This window comes from Podarcis liolepis (assembly GCF_965112155.1).
Source record: "Podarcis liolepis genome assembly, chromosome: 8".
In the NCBI taxonomy this organism is placed as follows: domain Eukaryota; kingdom Metazoa; phylum Chordata; class Lepidosauria; order Squamata; family Lacertidae; genus Podarcis; species Podarcis liolepis.
Genome location: NC_139560.1, coordinates 80,995,616 through 81,018,533, shown reverse-complemented (window position 1 = coordinate 81,018,533; position 22,918 = coordinate 80,995,616). Strand labels below are relative to the sequence as shown.

Below are 22,918 nucleotides of genomic sequence, written 5' to 3'. Positions count from 1 at the left end.
TGGCTTCTGAGATTCAGAATATTTTGTTTCTTGTTTTCCTCCTCCAAAAACTAGGTGCGTCCTATGGTCTGGTGCGTCTTATAGAGCGAAAAATACGGTAAGTACTTAACCTGAGGTACCACTGTATATCAATTCCAACACACATTCATTCCAAGGCACAAAATGGAAACGGGCAACATGACCAGATGTTCCGAATTATTCTCCTTGGTAGCTACCCATACTTTATTTAGCTGCAAGAAAAATAGATTTCAACTCTTCTAGCAGCCAATTAGTACGCATGCTTGTTGGGATAATGTATGAGTTTGGAAATGCAAGAAGCGGATGGAAATTGCCAATGATTTAAAATTGATCCAATCCAGGCCGACTTTATATGAAGCTACTGTTCATGAATAATCCTGCACTGTGTAATATCTTTTATGAGGCGTTGCCTCTCACATTCCAGGGGCCCTGAAATGATGAGCGAAGGAGTCTGGGAGGGTCCCACATGTACAGGTAAAGGTAAAGGGACCCTTGACCGTTAGGTCCAGTCGTGACCGACTCTGGAGTTGTGGCGCTCATCTCGCTTTATTGGCCGAGGGAGCCAGCGTACAGCTTCCGGGTCATGTGGCCAGCATGACTAAGCCGCTTCTGGCGAACCAGAGCAGTGCTCAGAAACGCCGTTTACCTTCCAGCCAGAGTGGTACCTATTTATCTACTTGCACTTTGATGTGTTTTCGAACTGCTAGGTTGGCAGGAGCAGGGACCGAGCAACGGGAGCTTACCCCGTTGCAGGGATTCGAACCGCCGACCTTCTGATCGGCAAGTCCTAGGCTCTGTGTTTTAACCCACAGCACCACCCACGTCCCTTACATGTACAGGTACCTAATGCCAAACTGATATGGCAAGCAAATGAAATGGGAATCAGGCTCTGCCTGCTGCTAATTGCTTTGCAGCCATTCACCTCCATTACAATTTCACAGGACCCCTCCGAGTCACAGTTCGCGGGTGCAGACATAAAATTCATTGGCTGGCACCGCTGGAAAAATATACCTGCTCCTGAATTCAAACCTAGGAGAGACACGTTGGTGCACTCTTCCATCAAAGGAGCTTCACTGCATGTTTGGCCCACTTCCAAAAGGTATCTGATGCCTTGTGACCACGAAGATACTTACCCAAACTAGAAACGACCCTGTACTTTTAAACTTTGAGCTTCAGTTTGATCAGGCATAGGCAAACTCGGCCCTCCAGATGTTTTGGGACTACTACTCCCATCATCCCTGACCACTGGTCCTGTTAGCTAGGGATGATGGGAGTTTTAGTCCCAAAACATCTGGAGGGCCGAGTTTGCCTATGCCTGTGTTTGATCCCTGCACAGAGCTTTCGTATGGGCTTACAAAGAAATCGGCTACGTTAGCTTAAGAACTTTTAATGCAATTCTCTTAACTTGGGTAAGTACAGTGGTACCTCAGGTTACAGACACTTCAGGTTACAGACTCCGCTAACCCAGAAATAGTGCTTCAGGTTAAGAACTTTGCTTCAGGATGAGAACAGAAATCGTGCTTTGGCGGCGCGGCGGCAGCGGGAGGCCCCATTAGCTAAAGTGATGCTTCAGGTTAAGAACAGTTTCAGGTTAAGAACGGACCTCCAGAACAAATTAAGTTCTTAACCCGTGGTACCACTGTACCCTGGAATGAGATACGTTTATGCAACACACAAAACAATTTCAGACTTTTCTGCTGGAAATACTTTGAAAATCATTAGGGGAGGGGTGGTTACACACAAACGCATCATCTGCAACATCCCCCAGCCTTCAGACTTTCCACCCAACCATCTGGAGTTGGACCAAGAGAGGATGGTCAGTAGCAAACCAACGAGCTTTAAATCTATACACCTCTCTCCTCCCTACTGCATTACTCACAGTGTTACCTGTTAATTCCATTCCCCCTCTCAGCTTCCTTTGTTCTGGGAGGTGGCCAGCTTTTCCATACTTGCATTTTTGTGGGCAATTCTTTTGACCAGCTTTTTACATTTGGTAAAAGCATATAAGTCCCGGTCCCCACCCCACCCCCTTTTTAAATATATAGCTCATTTATTCCAGATATCCAAAGAAATCAATATCTCCCAACTCTTGAGGAATGCCTTAATAAAATACAAGAATACCCGTTTATGGCCAAATTAAGATGTTCTACACATCCTGAAGGGGAAAGGCGGGGGTGGTTTTGTGAACTGGGTGCCCTTTCATTAAATCCCAACAATAAAATAAATATATCAACAAAGCTGGAAACACTCCATGTCTTTTAAAAGGTTGCCTTAAAACGATTCCCTCCAGAATGGATTTCAGCCCAGGTAAGCATCAGCAATTACCAAATAAAGTAGTCTGCATTTCATTGTTGGTTATTTACCCAGAAACAAATTGTGCCTCTTTCCCCCCTCTAAGTGTGCCATGAAATTCATGCCTAGCACCAGCCATTTACAAGGTTGTTTTTTTAAAAAGTAAATAACCCCAGAACATCTATAGCTGAGGTCTGAACAAGAAGGGTTTCTGAAAATTGCTGCATGCGTGTACAGATCCATAAATATCTGCATCCATCTCTACTCACACACTGCCTCGGCATCCCTCCCTCCAGCATCCTCAGCACCGCACATTAATAGAGATGATGTCATCTTTTCAAAATCAGGGCAGTCTGCAGCTCCTGCTGCCACTGCAATGCCTGCAGTATTCGCCGGATTTGCGAGAGTGCAAGGCAGCGCAGCCGAGATCCGAGCTGGGGAGCTTAGAAAGAGCTCCCTTATTTGAATCCCGCTTGCACGCAGCACACGGGAGGGGAATTATTATCTCGTTATTCCGTGCAGACGCTTGAACCGTATCGATTCACGAACTGGGCTTCACGTCGTTCCTACCTGACCTAACAAAGCACAGTCGTTTATGCTTTGACGAGCCTGAATTTAACAGGGCCACAAGATTTCTGCAGGAACAATGAAACAGCTAATTTGCTTCATGAGTGTGGGGAGAATTGCCCATTTTTGCAATGCTTCTTTTCTGTTTATCCTCGCAAGCCACAAATGTCATAGATAACAAACTCTCCGCTATAAATAGCCAAGATAATAAACCCCACTGTAGGCAAGGAATAATACTTTCAGGCAACACACTCCCACCCCCACCCCCCGTAAGCGATCCAAACTTTGTTTGATATTATTTGATACTTTGTCCCCACCCCGTTATTAACATTTTATTATTATTTATTGAATTTATATACCCAAGGAGGGGGGGTCTCAGGGCGGCTCACAGAACAAAATCAAGATATAAAACCACAAAATACCGAATAAAAATAAAAACAACAACCCAATAGCCCCCCCCCAAAAAAAAACATTTTAAAAGGGCATAGGATGTAAATTGGGTCAACCAAAGGCCTGGTTAAAAAGGAATGTTTTTGCTTGGCACCTAAAAGTGTATAATGAAGGCGCCCAGCGAACTTCCCTGGGGAGACCATTCCACAGACGGGGAGCCACTGCAGAGAAGGCCCGTTTTCATGTTGCTGCCTTCTGCACCTCTTGATGAGGAGGAACATGAAGGAGGGCCTCTGAAGATGACCTCAGGGTCCAGGTAGGTTCATATGGAAAGAGGCGGTCCTTGAGGTATTGCAGTCCTGAGCCATTTAATGCATATAACCTTGAACATCACGTACATTTTTAAAAATCACAAAAAAGTATGCCTTCATATACGCATATCTGTTCTCTATAAGGAATTTTAACATTCTAGCATGACATTCTCATCTACCATTAAATGCAGGTATAATAATTCCTTAAGCATCCTGCAAAAGATTTGGCTAAGAGACCCCTACAATGCAGTGCAGCCGCTCCAGCTAGTATTTTCTATGGAAATGAGCACTACAGTTCCAGAAGTGGCTTTTACGTCACGTGAAACCTCAAATACAATGCAGAAATTAACAGCTAGGCTGGGAAAAGTCGTGAAAACGGAATAAACTGCCCTGTGAATGCCTTCTAAGCTTCGTTCTACTCACTGTGTCCATATTTCACAACAGTAATGTTGTCGGACATAAAAGTCCAAGGAAATAATAATTCTTTTGTCCATTTGCCTTGCCATCTCAGGAGGATTTGAGCACAGGGAAGCACCTGGAGGAAGCATTTTGCCCATCACTTTACAGATGTTTTTGTTCTGCTCCCATACAATATTGTAGCATATATCCTGTTTGTTTTTCACCCCTTTGGCTGGCTTCTCCTCCTTCAAGTTCTATCACCTACAAAGCTGTCCTCCCATGCCCAAATTTTGGAGGAACGAAAAGGCACTAGATCAGGCATAGGCAAACTCAGCCCTCCAGATGTTTTGGGACTACAACTCCCATCATCCCTAGCTAACAGGACCAGTGGTCAGGGATGATGGGAGTTGTAGTCCCAAAACATCTGGAGGGCTGAGTTTGCCTATGCCTACACTAGATGGACTGGCCTCTGGTTTTGTTTTGTTTTGTTTTGTTTTGTTTTTTAAAAACAACAACAACTGTGGATGGGCTTTTCCTCTACCCTCCATTTCAGGGGTCTGGCTGCTTTTTGAACTACAGTGGTACCTCTGGTTGCGAACAGGATCCGTTCCGGAGCCCTGTTCGAAACCTGAGCAGAATGCAACCTGCGTCTGCGCAGGTCACAATTCACCGCTTCTGCGCATGACATCATTTTGAGTGTCTGCGCAAGCATGAGCGGCGAAACCCGGAAGTAACCCGTTCCGTTACTTCCGGGTCGCTGCGGGACGCAACCTGAAAATGCTCAACCTGAAGCGTCTTTAACCCGAGGTATGACTGTGTGCACTTTTCAAGGACTCATTTCTAAAACTTACTCATCGTCTCATGTCAAATCTCTATTTAACTCATTTAAATCTCTATTTAACTCATCTGTGGTGGCCTTCAAAGCTTTTCAGACAACTAAAAGGAAAAGGTTCTATAAAGCTATAATCTCCTTTAGGTATATGAAATCAATGCTAATTCTATGTACATTTCAAAAGTGAGCCACTAACACTGTAATTCTAAATATCCCATCACTACAAGGGTTGCCATACGTCCAGAATTTCCCAGAATTTTTTCCTTTAAAAAGTTCAACAACTTTGAATTTCATTTTCCCCCAAAAGCTCCATTTTACTTCTAGAAATCTGGCAACCCTAATCAGTTCACTGTTGGGTACAAGCGTGGGTGGCGCTGCGGTCTAATCCACTGAGCCTAGGGCTTGCCGATCGGAAGGCTGGCAGTTCGAATCTCCAAGACCAAGTGAGCTCCCGTTGCTCTGTCCAGCTCCTGCCAACCTAGCAGTTCAAAAGTACACCAGTGCAAGTAGACACATAAGTACTGCTGTGGTGGGAAGGTAAACGGTGTTTCCGTGCGCTCTGGCTTCCGTTGTGGTGTTCCATTGCACCAGAAGTGGTTTAGTCATGCTACATGACCCAGAAAGCTGTCTGTGGACAAATGCCGGCTCCCTCGGCCTGAAAGCGAGATGAGAACCACAACGCCATAGTCGCCTTTGACTGGACTTAACCGTCCAGCGGTCCTTTACCTTTACAAGCTGCAATAATGGTATGAAACAAGACTAACCTAAGAAGAAGACTAGGAGAAAGCTTTTAAGAACAATACTTTCACCAAATACTGAATTTATTGAACCATCTAGAAAAGTTATGCCCTAGTTTTGTATCAGTTCACTGATAATCTTGACAGCGATGCCCTAATGGAGGGAGGTGTCCCCATGTCACAAGAAAACAAGAACACCAAAAAGAGGTTAGTGGTGGCCCATCTACTCCTCCACCACCCTGTTCTCACAGCGGCCAACCAGATCCCCATGGGAATTCTGCAAACAGGACCCAAGCAGAAGAGCAACATACTCTCCTCCTGTGGTTTCCAGCCACTGGCATTCAGAAGCATGACTGCTTCCGTCTGTGGAGGCAGAGCGTAGCCATTGTGGTTCGCAGCCATTGATAGCCCGCTCCGCCATGAACTTGTCAAATCCTCTTTTAAAGCTATCCAAGCTGGTAGCAACCACGGGCACCCTCCTTCAGAAGTGAGTTCCGTAGTCGTGAAGAAGCAAATTCTTTTATGCACCTTGAACCTTCCAACATTCAACAAGCTCCAAATCCCAGCTGTCTGGTGTGGAGGCATATCATGAACAAACTCTACAAATCTATGATTCTATGAGATCTTTCTTTTCTTTTCTTTTGTATATCATTTTTATAAAATTTTCTGTTTTACAATTTCAAGTGCTCATTTTAACATCCTTAAAATATCAATGACTTCCCTTCTTCTCTTTCCAGGGTTCATTTTATATATCATAAAGTAAAGGGATCCCTGACCATTAGGTATACCGTCGCCGGGTATAAAACGCCCCCTATTTTGGGGGACTCCAAATTAAGAAAATGGGGGGAGATTGTTCAGCGCTGTTGACCTTTTTCTTGCGGGGGGTGGCCCAGAGTTGTTGAGTTTTTTAGGGGGGATTGCCAAAATCGCTCACCAGCCTGACCTACACTCCCACTCATACATGTCGCAAAACCCACCTATCGCCTGTCCCCGCGCCGGCAGAAGCCGCCAATCACCTGCCCTATTGCCACAGTGACAGCCAATCAACACAAGCCTTTGACAAAGTCACCAATAACACACCAAATAGCCACTGACAATCCATGTCTAAGACGACCCTAAATTTTTAACATACTTTTTTATTAAAAAAAACAACTCGTCTTATACATGGAATTTAAAACTTGAAAAAGGGAAGGACGAAAAACCATTGCAAATTTTCTTGGGGCGCCCAAAGTTGTCTTCTGCCTGTTAACCAGCCCTAATAGAAACCAACTCTGGAATACTCATGCCAGAAAAGTCTTATTTTTTTAAGCCTTTTTTTTTTCATCTTCATTTTTGATGGTGATGCTGGGGAGAAGGAACATCGGGGACAAGGGATCAGAAAATATGATTAATTGGATTTCTTAATCAGTTAATTTCTCTGTTTTTTAAAAAAGTTTTAATTTGCTTGGCTGCCTTTATTCCCCAAACTCTTTAGCAATTTCAGCTACCTAGACTGAGAGCTCTTAGAGGACATAAAGTGGTGGTGGCGTAACTGGTGTTTGAACTTTGATACTACCGCCCAAACTCATTCAAGAGTCACAAAAGCCACAGAACCGCAGCAACTTAGTTTGCATACAAGGAGCCATCAGTATCACACTTTGAGGATCAGGCTCAAAGTTAGTTAGCCCAACATATTGTTAGGTTGGGTTGAAGCAGTTTTTTTCTGATGACTAAAACCTGCAGGAGGCTGCCTTCTCAGTGATGGCTCCGACCTGGTGGAATGCTCTGTCCCATGAGACCAGGGCCCTGCAGGATTTAACTTCCTTCCACAGGTCCTGTAAGACAGAGCTGTTCTGCCTGGCTTTCTATTTGAACTTAGCCTGATCTTTTATTCCCCTTCCTTCCCTCCCCCTCCCCTTTTTATGAAGATTACCCACTCTGGGATCCCACAGCTAATTCTCCCTTGGTCTCCTTGCTGGCCCAAATAGGTCTAATTTAGCCAGCTAGCCCTGGTGATAATCTAATGTTTATTGGATGGATTTCCCCCCTAAATTGATTTTTGAATTTATTGTTATTCACGTTTTATACTGTATTTTATGCTTTTCTTGTTCCATCAATTAAGTGTTTTAAATTTGTTGTTAACAGCCCAGAACCCGGTTTTCTGAACCGGGAAGGGCGAGGTATAAATAATTTTTGAAAATTAATTATTATTATTATTATTATTATTATTATTATTATTATTATTATTATTATTCCTGCTGCCATATATAGTTCCATTTACTAGCACTCAGTGTGACTATCACACAACTTGCTTAGCCACAAGCTTGACCAGAAGGGGACGAGGTGTGGAAAGCTGGGAAGAGAAAGTAGTGGTGATAGCAGGAAAGGATGAATCAAGAAGGGGGACAGGAATCTACAGGCAAGGCAAGCTTTCCTAAGCAAAGAGAGAGAGATGGTAACTTGGGATGGTTGCCCTGGCTCCACACAAGAATTGGACTCTTGTTAGAGAGCCAAAAGGATAGGGTGGAGGAGATCACCTTTAGGTAGCTGTTGACAAGATGTCTCTTAATCAGAACTAGCCAAGATTTATATTCAGCAGGAAGGTTGAATCTGCAAAGAATCACTAGTTCCAGTAGGCTGCTGGTTCGGATGAAGATTCTGTTATGGACAGAATCTTCACTTTCCATCTGACTCTGGTCTAGACTGAGCCACCATATTTAAGGAAGGGCCAATGGCACAGCACATATGTGCCTGTTTTACAAATGGAGCAAAATACCAAAACTTTAGGATGAAACACACATGGAAGGGTGGAGGGAAGAGGCAAGCATTTTGGCACAGTTCCTTCCATCTCCCCAGAGCTACCAAAACCAGGATTATGCAAAGTGAGGATGTAAATTTACCCCACTGTGCATAAAAAAATATATACATTCTGCTTTTCTTGGAGCTGACTATGCATTGTCTAAATGAATGCTGTTCTTTTTTATGTCCAATGAGGATATTGCACCATACACGCCAGGCTTCCTCAAACTTGGCCCTCCATGTGTTTTTGAGACTACAATTCCCATCATCCCTGACCACTGGTCCTGCTAGCTAGGGATCATGGGAGTTATAGGCCAAAAACATCTGGAGGGCCAAGTGTGAGGAAGCCTGGTACACGCAGTTCCTGTGAATCTCCTCCCCACTTTGATATCAAAGGACTGTAGTTTCTAGCAGTTGAGTATGCCGCCATATTGCCCTTTATATTATTTCTAGCTTGCTGGCTGTGCAAACCAATCAGCAATGGCCAGATCAACATTAGGAGTTTTGAAGTTGCAAACCTGCTTGCTGTAGCAAGAGGAAATGCTCAGCTTACCAGTAGCACTGGGACCACAGAATCACACTTTCCTGTTATCAGTCAATTACTGTAATCGCCACAATGTAAAGATAAGTCCACAGAACGGCCCCAAATGCAGATTTATTGCCCACTTTCCTTCCTAAGGAGCATCGCTGTTGAGAGTCAGTCACTCCAAATTCGTGATTTATACAAGAGAAAACCAAGACTAAACTGTGCCATCTGAGTGAATGATGGCATCTCAACCTCAAACAAATTAACGTAACGTAACATGCAAGTCAATCCAAACTTGGGACGCATTCCAACTCTTCTTGAGCAAAAAAAAGCCAAGGAGACCACTACTGCCAAAAGCAACAACAAAAAACCCCACCAAGCATAATATTTAAAATAATCCTAGCTCATCTGAAAGTCAGGATAAAAGCGTGCTTTCTCATACTGCAGCATCTGACCAGGATGAGATCATTTGGTTCCAGATTGTATAAAAGGCACACAAAATTCCACCCACTATGAAGTAGATACACAGAGCCTTTTAAATATTACCTTAGCTGGAAAACAGGTTGGTGGGTCACAGACGGATTAGAGGGAGGGGTGGGGGTGGGGAGCCGCCCACACAAAAATAGAAGCCAGCCCACTCCTCAGTTTTGCAGTCAGTCCTTTTCACCGTCAAACCCCCAGAAACTACCAATGCATTTGACATTTACCAGAAAATCTTGACAATTTTTTTAAACTGTTCTCTTTCAAGCCCCTACCAAACTTGAGGACTGCCAGTCATCCCCTGGATAATAATCAGTGAAACAGCAGCTCCCATTTTACCAGGTAAGAAGGTGGAGAAATCTGGATCCAGCAAACTAGATCCAGTTATAATAGTCTTAAAAGGTAAAGGGACCCCTGACCATTAGGTCCAGTCGCGACTCTGGGGTTGCAGCACTCATCTCGCTTTACTGGCCAAGGGAGCCGGCGTACAGCTTCCAGGTCATGTGGCCAGCATGGCTAAGCCGCTTCTGGCGAACCAGAGCAGCACACAGAAACGCCGTTTACCTTCCTGCTGGAGCGGTACCTATTTATCTACTTGCACTCTGACGTGCTTTAAAACTGCTAGGTGGGCAGGAGCAGGGACCGAGCAATGGGAGCTGGGAGCTCATCCCGTCGCAGGGATTTGAACCGCGACCTTCTGATCGGCAAGCCCTAAACCACAGTGCCACCCGCATCCTAACAGTCTTAATTTCATCTAAATATGGGCAACGGAAACAATGAGAATGGCCCCCACTCCTTCCGGTCCTCCTCTCTTGGTCAACGCCAGCTACCTTCTTCCAACAGTATGAACCAAGACAGAGTTCCTTTGAACATAAAGAGAATCAGAGTTTCTCAGTTTTCTGAGAATTTTAGAAGGCCATATTCTCTCAGGACTAGTTTTGAATTTACAGAGCAGTAGCATAGTGAAATACCCGAAGATGTAATGGGACGCAGGTGGCGCTACCGTCTAAACCACTAAGCCTCTTGGGCTTGCAGATCAGAAGGTCGGCGGTTCAAATCCCCACGACGGGGTGAGCTCCTGTTGCTCTGTCCCAGCTCCTGCCAACCTAGCAGTTCGAAAGCACACAAGTGCAAGTAGATAAATAGGTAGTGCTGCGGCGGGAAGGTAAACACCGTCTCTGTGCGTTCTGGTTTCCGTCATGGTGTCCTGTTGCACCAGAAGCAGTTTAGACCTGGAAAGCTGTCTGTGGACAAACGGTGGCTCCCATGGCCTGAAAGCGAGAGGAGCACTACAACCCCATAGTCGCCTTTGACCAGACTTAACTGTCCAGGGGTCCTTTACCTTTTTATCTTTTCTTCTTAATTTCTTATCCCTTAGTGGTAAAGTAAATCTCTGCCGCCTTGTGGGATATCTTTGGGAGAAGATAGAGAGTAAGTCCTACACAAATCCAGAGTGGAAGCCCTAATACGGCTGGATGGTGCCCCCATGCCCCTTTCCAGCAACTTCTGCAGCCAAGCAGGTGCCAAACGTGTTGTTCTGCTTTCCTTTGGACCACATCCGTGAGGCAGAGAGGAGGGCCTTGCTATCTGGGCAGCCCAGGAGCTCCAGGCACACTGATCAGACTCGCGTACCATGGAAGGTCACTTCAGTACTGCCAATCCAGTGGTTTGACCTCACCCTTGGAGGTGCCCTCTTAAGACAGATGGATGTCAACAACAACGAAGTACTGAAGGCACAACTAATCAGTGTTAAATGTTCCTTCACATGCTGTCTTTGTTACCATGATAAAGAGTTCCTCAACGGGTCAGATTAAGGTCCACCCAGCCCAGCAATCATTGCAAGAGTCCCGGTAGCCAGCAATCCCAAGTGGTCCGCTTGAAAATGGTGAATTTTGTAGTTTGATAGTAAATTTTGGACACAATGGAGAGGTAAAGGATTTTGGATTATCATAAAAGATGCAGGAGGAAATGATTAACAATAGGGGAGAGGGAAGTCCAAGAGAATCCCATTTTATGGTATTGATATTGTTTTTGTGTATATTTTTTTTTTGTGGTGGTTGTTGTTGTGTTTGTTGTTTGTTTTTGTTGAAAATTTAATAAAAATATTATTTTAAAAAAAGAAATTGCAAACACACCAACAGGTCAAAGATTATGGGAAATTGAAGAAGTGGAGTTATAGTTCTAGGTGAAATTTTTGGGGAGAATAGTGCAAGGGACTGGGTCTTGGGTGAACAAAGTTAAATCCTACTTGATGCATAACTAAAATTTTGGAGCATCTTAAAGGGATGAAGCAGGTGTCAGAAGTCTGTGTTTGATCCAACTTCAAAACACAGCAACCCAGATAATTATAAACACTACACTTCATAAATTCATGAGGTCAAATTCTAACCCCTTTCAGGGACTATAAATGTTTCTTATGTGATCCTCAGCTACATAACTGGCAATCTTTCCCCAATCATCCGGGCTGTGTGCTCTTGAAATTCCACACCAAGAAGAGTGCAGTTCTGCAACAATGGATCGTGTGAATTACTACCTTCCAATTTTTGTGATTTTCTTTTATACGTCTCCAAGTCCTAAGGTGGACAATAGCATCTCATTCTCCAATCACTAGAAAGCTTGCTGGCCATGCCGCTCCCTGCTTAAGAAGTTTCACCAGACACTGTCCAAACAATTAAAAACTTATTTCTGTCATAAGGGCCAAAGGAAAACACCCTGTCTTTTTTTGACTAGGGGAGGGTTGAAGCATTGTCAGATTTTTATAACCACCACCCAAAGCGGTGCAGCAATAAAACCACTAGCACGTTTGCAAAGCTAAGCAGGGTCAGATATGGTTTCAAATTGGATGGGAGACCATGTGCTGAAATTCATGCATTGCAGAGGGTTGGACTAGATGACCCTCAGGGCTCCCTTCCAACTGTTTGATTCTAAGTCAGTGTCCAGCTCTGCTGGAAAAATGCCAACTCCCCATATAATGCTTTAGGAAAAACCCACCCTACTGAAAGTGGTATTGAGAATGGTTAAGAGCAATTGCAAAACTGAGTAAGACAAGCACAATCATGTAACTGTGTTAAGGAGCCCTCCGCCCCAATTTCAATTGTAAAGAAACCCAATTTGATGCTTGAACTCTTCCCCCAATTTGCTCATTTTGCGCTAGCTCATCTTCCTTCATATCCGTTTTTTGCTTCCCTCCGCTACGATTTGAAGAGTTCTGGTTGCTGTGCATTTGTGCACAAAGGTTTGGTGCTAAACTGCAGAACTCCTTTCAAGCCACTCCTGGAAAATCACCACCCCAATATCCCTATCTCAAAAGCACCACCTGAATCCCCATTAAAAATGCTTTGGTTTAAAAGAAAAACACATTTTTATTGCAAAAAAAAAAATTAAAATCCACGATTTTCCTGCAGTGAGCCCATATGTGACATGTTTTCAGATCCCAAGAAAAATGAGCTACACACAAAAGAGGAAAAAATGCACTTTTTATGTAGGCAAGCGGTTGCTATGAGCAACCCATATTTCCTCCCCCGCCTCACCCTAAAGCCGAGGATGAGGGCAGCATCCAATCCCCAGGCACATGTCCCAAAGATTCCATGTTGACAGTGGCAAGTTGTGAGGACAAGGGATAGCCCTCGCCTCCCTAATAAGCAAACACAGCCCTGCTAGAATTCAGAGGCGACGCAATGCTGGAGATGATTCAAAACTCCAAAGGGAAAGGGGCAAAAATCTACCTGCCTTTTACGATAGCTCTGAAACCACTCTGGATAATGAAGCCGCACAATGCCACGGGTATCCGTGCAAAATGCAGCAACAGAACATCTACCCACAGTCAGCAGCCCTTGCAGCAGAACGGATTACATCATCGCTTTGCAGAGCTGAGCCAGTGAATACGCTTAAACCAAAAGCACCCAGCCAGATGGAGCTGCTTCGCCTCTGCTGCTCCTGCAGTTATCACCTGCCTCCTCCTACCTTTGGAGCTGGAAAATGTCACAAAATGGAAAAAGAGAGAGAGATCCACCTTGCCCTGATCCCCCTCTTCTTACGTGGGCTTCCAGGTGTCAGAAAGAACTCAGCACACACACACACAAAACACACCTGTTTTTCCCTCTCCCACCCCAAACAAAGCAATCTGATGAAACCTGCTTTTAAAACCTCAAGCAGGAGCCACAGATGGTATTAAGCTCACAGCAAAATTGGGACGGCAACCTGATTTCTGGACGAATTCAAAGGGTGGGGTTTTGTAAACGGAGGACAGGAAGGTCACTCCCTTTTCCATTTGTCATTAAAAGCAAAAAAACAAATTTCCTTCCTAAGGGTGAGGCAACTCCACTGCACTAAACACTCTTTTCCCCAGATGTGCATTAAAAAACACACACACAAAAACTGGTGGCAACTCCCTTTGTTGCTCAGCCCAGCCGGCTGCTTCACTTACATTGTGCTTTGCCTATTAAGTCAGCGCTCTGTCCAGTGGCGAACACTAGTGACATAAGCCACACTAAGGGAACACCCATTTTTTCCAAGCTCTTGCTGCCTGCCTGAATTCAGTCGGCTGTAGCCAGCTCCCTGCTCAGAGAACACACAAATCAGCCCTCTCATCAGTACAAAAATGCAGCGCTTACCTTTTGTTTAACCATGTGGCTCTTACAAGGTCTGCATGGTCTGTGCTAGTTTCTTAAGATCCACCTCTGCTACGCAAAGCACTGTCTGGAGATGAAATAGTCTGTGTGCATTTTCCTGCGTTATTCACGAGTGAATGCACCACACACACACACAGACGTTATGAACCATTCCTTCTGCAAAACTTTAACACCGTTTTGCCTCTGTCTGTACCTCTTAGGTTATCATCAGCAACCATAAATGTCTGAAGACCTTTGTCTGCTAGGCACTTGGTCAAGAGTTACAGCTATAATAATGGATCGATAGATAGAAATATAGCTCTCTTCTATAAATATGTGAATGACCCGCTCCACAGCAAAGAGAGGGAGGAAAGCCACAGCAGTAAGGACAGCCACAACTGTCACCTTTGTAAATTGCTTTGTAAATTATCAGCTCCTAATGGTGTTTGAAATTAGCCAGGCGCTTTTTACACCTGACTATTGGCCACCTGCGACCAAGATGCCCAGGTGCCAGAATGGTGCCTGATGTCTCCAGCACCTGGAGGTGCATGCCTGGGAATCACTGGATCTTGACTGTTTTCACACACAAGCAACACATCCTGTAGAAGTCTATCAGCTATATTTTATCTGCACGATCGGAATGCATTTCAGGAAACCAAAATGCTGCTTCTCTGCAGCCTGAGCAGGGAACAATGTTATACAGTGGTACCTCGGGTTACATACGCTTCAGGTTACAGACTCCGCTCTCACTTCCATACATCACTACTGGGAAAACCATAGCTTTAACTATACGGACCTTTGTTGGCAAGGTGATGTCTCTGCTTTTTAAGATGCTGACCATTAAGTTGTCATAAATGGATGCAGCCGAAAGCATCTCTCATCCATACTGGAAGCTATTGGCAATTGTACTACAGTGAAAATGGAGACCAGACCTATTATAAGGGGCTATTGTTTATGTTTTTAAAGAAGACTAGAGTACAACTTTGATCATAAACAATGGAAGCAGATGTCTAATTCCAAAAGTATACAAACACCTGGAAACTGTTGAACCACTGTACTTCTATCCACAAGAAAAATAGAGTGGATTGTGGACCTAACTCAAAAGAGGTAACAGCTAACATTACCAAGCAACAGGTAAACTGCACGGTGATGCTATAGGGCTGTGGCAAGACAAGAAGTTTTGACAGCTATGCCTCCTCCATTGTGCCATCGGAAGGACTATAGCCAGGCTGAACTGCCAGGTCAAATGTTAAGGAAAACTACCTAGCTACCTAAATGTCCAACAATCGTACAGGAGAAAAAGGAAAGCAACAATCAAGACATTGGGGGCATGGTCCAGAACCAAATATAAGCTATGTGGCAATACTACTGCTAATGTCTGGGGCACTGTATACAATTGCTGCTTTAACTTGACCTCTGGGCCTTCCTTTTTGTCAATGGAAAAAGACTCACAATAGAAAAGTTAAGGACGCTGCGCAAAGTCACCAAGATCAGATGCCATTAATCCACGACAACACAAAATTGCAGAGGCAATTCACTGTAGCAAAATATGCACGCTACCGTCAAGTGTAATGCAGTGGTTCCTCGGGGTACAAACACTTTGGGTTACAAACTCCGCTAACCCGGAAGTAGTACCTCGAGTTAAGAACTTTGCCCCAGGATGAGAACAGAAATTGCACGGCAGCAGGAGGCCCCCATTAGCGAAAGCACGCCTCAGGTTAAGAACGGTTTCAGGTTAAGAACGGACCTCCGGAACGAATTAAGCTCGTAACCCGAGGTACCACTGTAATAGCACAAAGAGAAGCAAAATTCACACCTCTTGCCCCCCAACTTCAGAACAGAAGGGAAGCAGGTTAAATCATCACTCAAAGGACCCCCAAATATGCCTTCCATATGAGAGAAAGGAGACGAGCGCTCACTAAAAAGGCCTGGTGGTCCCATTGAACTTCAAATCCTGATGCAAAGTACTAGCCAATGCCCCCAAAATCATTTGCTGTGTCTGTACAGATGCATACAGCTTCGTAATAGGACTGTAATCACAACACAACGGTAAATATCATTTAAAACCAACAGGTTGAGATCACCAATATGAGCCTGTGGCTTTGCAGCAAGGGGTGGGGCAAACTGAAAGTATAAAGTTCGAAGTACACTTTCCAAAGCATGATACAACAGTTGCACACACATCACTTAGCAAACTCCTCACCTTCCACCAGGTAAACAAATTCTTGCAAACCGTGCTGCTGGGCTGCACCGACAGTCAACATAAAGAGAAAGCCTTGCACTGTATCAAACAATGGGCAGGGCCTGTAAGCAGCTGCTGCTTGCTAAGCATCTAATAGGAGCAGCTGAATTATCATTAAAACACCTTTGAATCCTCCACCTGCGCTTGCTTTTCAAGCAATCGCTTTGGAGACTATCAGGAAAGCCCTGAGGTTACTCCAATCATGGTAACATTTGACCACAAGCACGGAAGCATAGATTGTGTGTGTTTTTTCAATGTTAGAAGTTGCCACTTACAGTGTGCGGTATATCTTCAAGTTGATTCCTTCTTCTAGACAAGGAAATAGTTTTAATTCCTCCTAACCAGCAGTGGCATGTTTTGTTTTGCTTTTTAGCACACATCTCTGAATATTCGCCATGCTGGTTACAGCTAATGTGAGTTGGAGTCCAACAATGCTTGGCCTAGATACAGATGCATAAAGGAAGTTGGCAAAGGAAGGGGGGGAATCTGTCTGAAGATCTATGTTCACTTGAAAATATTTGCATAATGAGACAGTAAAGAAGAGCGGAGAGCTGCTAAAGATCAGTCGATAGGCAGGAACACACGCACGAAAAAGACGAGGACCTGACTGTGAAAGCCACAGAAATTTCGCACAGCATCTGATGCCAGTAATATTTAGCACAGGAATCCCGACTGCAGTTTTTCATGTTATAATATGTATTAAGGCCGGGACTCAAAATGAAAAGATTAAAAAGTAAATCGCATTAATGCAGCCTAGTGGCAAAGTCAATATTTTTATTCAGCATTTTCATCTTCCAAGAGTCTCCTTGGCTGGGAATTTTCCAGCGTAAGTGGCCACTCCAACCAAGATCACATCTGTATTACTCTTTTTCAGACCTATGCTTTTAATATCCATAGAAGGTTATCAGATGGCAAAGATGAAGCACGTATCATGCCAACCCCCGAAAAAGCCATTTATAGGCTTGATTACTTCCTAGCTCTTTTCTGCCTAGAATATCAGATTATTAAACCTGTAGCCATTTCCATCACACGACCAGAGTCCCGTTATTATTATTTTTTCAAGAGACTCTACAGTGTTACATCTGGAAACAGAAATGGAAAATGAGGTCACATACCAGGCATTTTCTCGTGTAACTTTCCTTCTCAGATGCCTTTCGAAAGGATCAACAAAAAGGTTACCAGGAAACAGTGTCAAGTAAGAATTCTGCCACCATCTTCTAAAATTAGACACGCGTTGACACCTCTTAGGCCAAACCAAATGCCGTCACCGGGCCAGGGTTCTCTTTTTTCTACGTTTTTAACAACAAAGCATTGTATGGTCTCTACAGTTACACACACAAACAGCCTGCCACCAAACTGGAAATGATGTAGGCATTTGTTCATTTGCTCGTTCGTCAACACTTAAATTGGAAACTCATTGGGGTTTTGGCTTGTGGTACTCAACAAAATGACCTGTACATTGACAGCACTATATTTTTAAAAAATGGCTCATCAAAATAAATCACTGTTCAATTAATTATAAGGTTGTTATAATATATAGAGCATGTTCTATACAGCATATAGGAATGAACCATTCCTAGTTGGTATATTATAAAATCACCTGCAGAAAATCACCAAGACAGTGGATCCTAGGCTGCAGCTGAAGAAATGATGAAACACTAAATACATTTATAGGTTCAGCAAGCTACATGACTATTAACCAACAAACCAGCCTGCCATTCTTAGAGTATCACCAACCCTCCATTTTCTTTGGCTTCCATTTGGTAAAAAAAAGAGTCACATATTTCTAAGAAAGAGGAAATTATACCAAACCCTTTAATGCTAATTAGCATTCACACACACACACACACGAAGCTAAACGCAACAGCTGAGTACAGGGCTAAATCTCAAGCATAATCAAAGCAACAACTTTAAAAATCAATATACTTTTAAAATCAATATACTTGCTTATAGACCCTGAAGCTCACTGCTAAAACAAAACGGTCCCCTCTTAAAAAGGGAAGACAAGGGCAGCTTCAGGTTCTAGGAATTCACTGCTTCAATGCAAGCACAAACTAGGTCAGCGCCAAACGTCTGGCTAGCCAAAGCCAATTCTTGCTGAACTTAAATTACCTCCCCTTCTTTCTGTCTTGCTCTCTTCCTGAAACAGCAGATCTTGAAGATACAGTATTTCTTCCACCATGGCTGTGCGTTAAAGATCGGGGTCTTCACGACACCCATAGCCCGGCGCACGACGTCTGCTTGGACATCTTCCTCCCAGACCCTGTGAGGACGTCAGCTTGCTCAACAGTTGCTTTGACTGGATTTGCTACCAAATAGGCTTTGGCAATGATTGCTTTTAATCCCCTCGTAATACCAAGCTGCAACTGTTCACAGCTAACGACAGGACATGGCCAGTACTGCTACAGGGAAAGGTCCCAGACCGGGGTAGTGAAAGGGCTGCAAACAAATCTTTGCAGAAAGAGGGGTTGCTGACAGGAGCACTGAATTGCAGGAATTAAGAATGCTAGAAAGAAACTCGCTTAGGTTTAATTTGTGTGCGCTGAACTTAAAGAGGGCTATGTATGCAAACATTTTACCCACTGGTTGGTCTGCTGTTAATGCTTTGCCTTAAGCTAAAACTTTCGGTTATCATTAATATTACTGCTTTGGAAAGGAGTGCTGGTCAGTGTTTATCTGCCTGCGGCATGCCAACAGTACGTGCTTTATTCAGCGCTACACACACACACACACGGTTAGAAACTCAAGACATAAAATCTAATCGCCAAATGGCACCTTAAACCTGGGCTGCAGTCGCCACAATGGCAAGTCTAGACCAGGGGTCAGCAAACTTTTTCAGCAGGGGGCCGGTCCACTGTCCCTCAGACCTTGTGGGGGGCCGGACTATATTTTGGAAAAAATAATGAACGAATTCCTGTGCCCCACAAATAACCCAGAGATGCATTTTAAATAAAAACACACATTCTGCTCATGTAAAAACATGCTGATTCCCAGACCATCCGCAGGCCGGATTTAGAAGGCGATTGGGCCAGATCCGGCCGCAGGGCCTTAGTTTGCCTACCCATGGTCTAGAAACTGTTCCCCTTTCCCTGATATTATTATTATTATTATTATTATTATTATTATTATTATTATTATTATTATTGATTCCATTTTCATACCACTTTATATTTTAAAGAAATCTCAAAGCAGTTTGCAACATAAAGAAAAAAAATCAAACAAAACAATCCAGAATAAAACTAATTCAAGGAAAATATTTCAGATCCTTCTCTAAGTGACATTTTGCTTTCCCTAGTCACCAGCCTGGCATTCAGAGATCTCCACATGGTCTCAATTGGACCTGCATTAGTTGCAAAGCGCATATATATATATATATGTGTGTGTGTGTGTGTGCGTGCGCGCGCGCGTGTGTTTTCCCCACATGCAGCTTCACGTCATGCAAAACAGCTTCTTAAAGCTGACGTTAGAGAGATTTACAGTAAACGTAGGAGACTTTGCTATAAGGTACTTGCAGGAAATTGACAGACCCCCTACCAGTAAGGCCTGGGCGCCAGGCAGTTGCCAATTTCAGGACAATTTGGATCTTAAACTACACAATCCTTAAAACGCTACAGAAAACAGGAAGGTTCAGACTGGTTGGACCTGTACTATAAAAAAAACCAACCACACACACATTAGTTTAAGCAGCTCGTTTTAAAACAAAGCCTGGACAGGGGAGAAAGTTAAACATTTTGTACTAAATCATTTCTACTGAAGGAATGAGAGAAGGCAAGTAGCAAAACCGCCAAGATTAGCTTATAGACTTCCTCCGCTCATTATCTGAGCAGAGTCCCAACTGCCCCAAGAAGGCAAAATAAAAATTATAATAATTCTAACAGTTTTATTATTTATACCCCACCTGCCTGGTAAGCGGGTAGGGGGACTAGGTGAAAGAGTTATTAGCAAACCCCGGTTCCCCTCACAAAGCTACAGTTCCCAGAGTGGTGTAACAATAAATCCCTCTGGCAAATCTGGGAATTTTAGCTCTGTGAGGGGAACAGGGGTCTCCTAACAACCCTAAGCGCCCTTAACAAACTACAGTTCCCAAGGTACTCGGTGGTGGGGGGAGCCACGACCATTTAAAGTGGTACGATGCTGTTTTAAATGCTTCGTGCAGATGGAGCCCAAATGCAGAAAGCACTTAATCCTATAGCTGTTTCCCACAGCTAGCGTCTTATTAAGACTTTAAGAGGCTCTGTCCAACACAAACGGCGCAGCATGCAGACTGCCTGGGTCACAGGAGGATATTCCACCGGTGCAGAAGCAAGTAGCCCAGCACCCACTGCAAGCAACATTTAAATAGGGTGGCAGCTTCATGGAACACCTTTGCGGGTGCTTTACTTTCTTGGGCTCCATGATTACTGCAGATGGTGATAGCAGCCACGAAATTAAAAGATGCCTGTGTCTTGGGAGAAAAGCAATGACGAACCTAGACAGCGTCTTAAAAAGCAGAGACATCACCTTGCCAACAAAGGTCCGTATAGTTAAAGCTATGGTTTTCCCAGTAGTGATGTATGGAAGTGAGAGCTGGACCATAAAGAAGGCTGATCGCCGAAGAATTGATGCTTTTGAATTATGGTGCTGGAGGAGACTCATGAGAGTCCCATGGACTGCAAGAAGATCGAACCTATCCATTCTGAAGGAAATCAGCCCTGAGTGCTCACTGAAAGGACAGATCCTGAAGCTGAGACTCCAATACTTTGGCCACCTCATGAGAAGAGAAGACTCCCTGGAAAAGACCCGGATGTTGGGAAAGATTGAGGGCACAAGGAGAAGGGGACAACAGAGGACGAGATGGATGGACAGTGTTCTCGAAGCTACCAGCATGAGTTTGACCAAACAGCGGGAGGCAGTGGAAGACAGGAGTGCCTGGCGTGCTCTGGTCCATGGGGTCACGAAGAGTCGGACACGACTAAATGACTAAACAACAACAACATAACCTCACCACTACTGAATCCATGGGGGGGGGTTCCTTATGCTCTTACCCAGGGGTTGGCAACCTAAGGCCCATGGGCCACAAGCGGCTCACGGGGGCCATTTAACTGGCCCCCGAGCCGCCCCCGAACTGAGCCACCCACTTGGTGAGTCCCCGCGCATTGAGCTAAAATGGTGCAGCACGGCGCGGGGACTTGTTTCCGCAGGAACCAGAAATCGTGTCTGCGCAGGCGCCAGAAATCAGGCCCACGGAGGGGTCTGCGCTGGAGTGAACCGGCCCAGGTGAGGTAAACCTTGCCAACCCCTGCTCTTACCTAAGGAAAATGCAATGCAATGCAGTACAACTGACCCAAAGCAATCCTTGCCTCACTCCCTATCCCTAGAGGCCTGTTTAGGAAGAGAAGCAGATTCTGCTCACATAGCTCATTATTAAGAGGCAAACGCGGCAGCCAAGCCTTCAGTTCCAGAAGGTTTTGAAGTGAGCATCTCCTTCCAAAAGAGTCGAGAAAAGGATCTGAGTCAGTGCTGAAAATGACTCATCTATGGCGTACAGATTTCTCCGCCTAACTACAGACAGATGAGCTTGACCAGTAAAAAAAAACAACTAATTTTTTTTCTGGTAATGATAGGTTACAGAGCATGCAAGAGGAAGCAATTGGAGGACGTTTTTGTTATTACACAGAAGCATATTCTCGCCAGATTTCAAAGGCAATTTCTGAAATCTCAGCCAACACCAAGTTAAGGAAATCAAGTCATCAAGTGGCGCTTCTTACTGGAGTATTTGGTATCCGAAAGCACACCTCCCCCTTTCTTCCTAGTAAAACATTTGTACTAGAATAGACGTTTTCACCTCCTTTGCAGCAGTGGCTCAGCTTCCTTATTAACTTGAACTTCCAAGCACAGAAATTCAGGTATTTCACCTGAAGCATTGAAGCTAAGGAATGCACACGACAGACAGTTAACTCTTTATGGTCAAAGATACCACAGTCGTTTCTATAGCTCTGGGTGGCTACATGCACCAACCTAGCTATTTCCAGGTCTGGGCACTATGGAGATGTTGCAGCAACCACCTCCACCAGTTCAAGTTTTCGTTAAATATGCAGGGATTTGTGATATGTAAAATGAACCATGGAAAGAAAAGAAGGGAAGTCATTGATGTCTTAAGGATGGGAAATAGAGTATTTTAAATTGTAAAACAGAAAGCTTAATAAAATATTATTAAAAAGAAACATTGCCCACCACTGAAAAACTGCAATGCAAATATGGCAGGAAGCACTGTGTGTGCTCATTCTCACAGAAGGCCACCAAGAGGCCTAAGCCTGACCAATTTGCCACATGATATGTGTTGGAATTACCCAGAATCCCCTGCAATGCTTGAGGGGTCCTTAGCTATAGAAAGTTTGAAAACCAGGTGCATTTGTTGCAGCATCATAAAGACATCACAAACAGGTTCAAAGCAGTGCTTCTGCTACGGTTGTGGAACTGGCGTCATCATGAAGCCAGTTTGCGTGTCACAACATTGTTTTATTTGACCAGGAAGCACTGACTAAGTGACCTGTTTCTCATAAGAAAGTCTATGTATGTGTTTGTGGTGGTGGGGGGTGGGGTGGAGAATCAAAGCCCGGTGAAGCAAGTAATATTCAATTTTCAAAAACAAAGCACCAAACCCCAGCATTTGTCATCTGTCTGGAGAACGTGCACTGACAGGCTGGTGTGGTGGTGAGGGAAGCAAATATAATGCCAAGAAAGGGGACCAAATCAA

At 44.2% G+C, this 22,918-nt stretch overlaps 1 protein-coding gene across 7 annotated transcripts in view; it reads right to left on the bottom strand.

The window, feature by feature from the left end:
- The window catches only part of TRIO (trio Rho guanine nucleotide exchange factor), a 268,574-nt gene that overhangs the window by 205,871 nt on the left and 39,785 nt on the right, over positions 1-22,918 (bottom strand). The window contains exon 1 of one of the 7 annotated variants that reach the window (XM_083518909.1): positions 18,295-18,478. The exons of 5 other annotated variants lie outside the window; for them this stretch is intronic. In XM_083518909.1, coding sequence (XP_083375035.1) covers positions 18,295-18,364 — 70 coding nt within the window. In that variant the 5' untranslated portion in view covers positions 18,365-18,478. Of the gene's footprint in view, positions 1-13,943; positions 13,963-18,294; positions 18,479-22,918 lie in introns of those variants that run through there. One more of the 7 variants, XM_083518912.1, reaches the window with a different exon arrangement.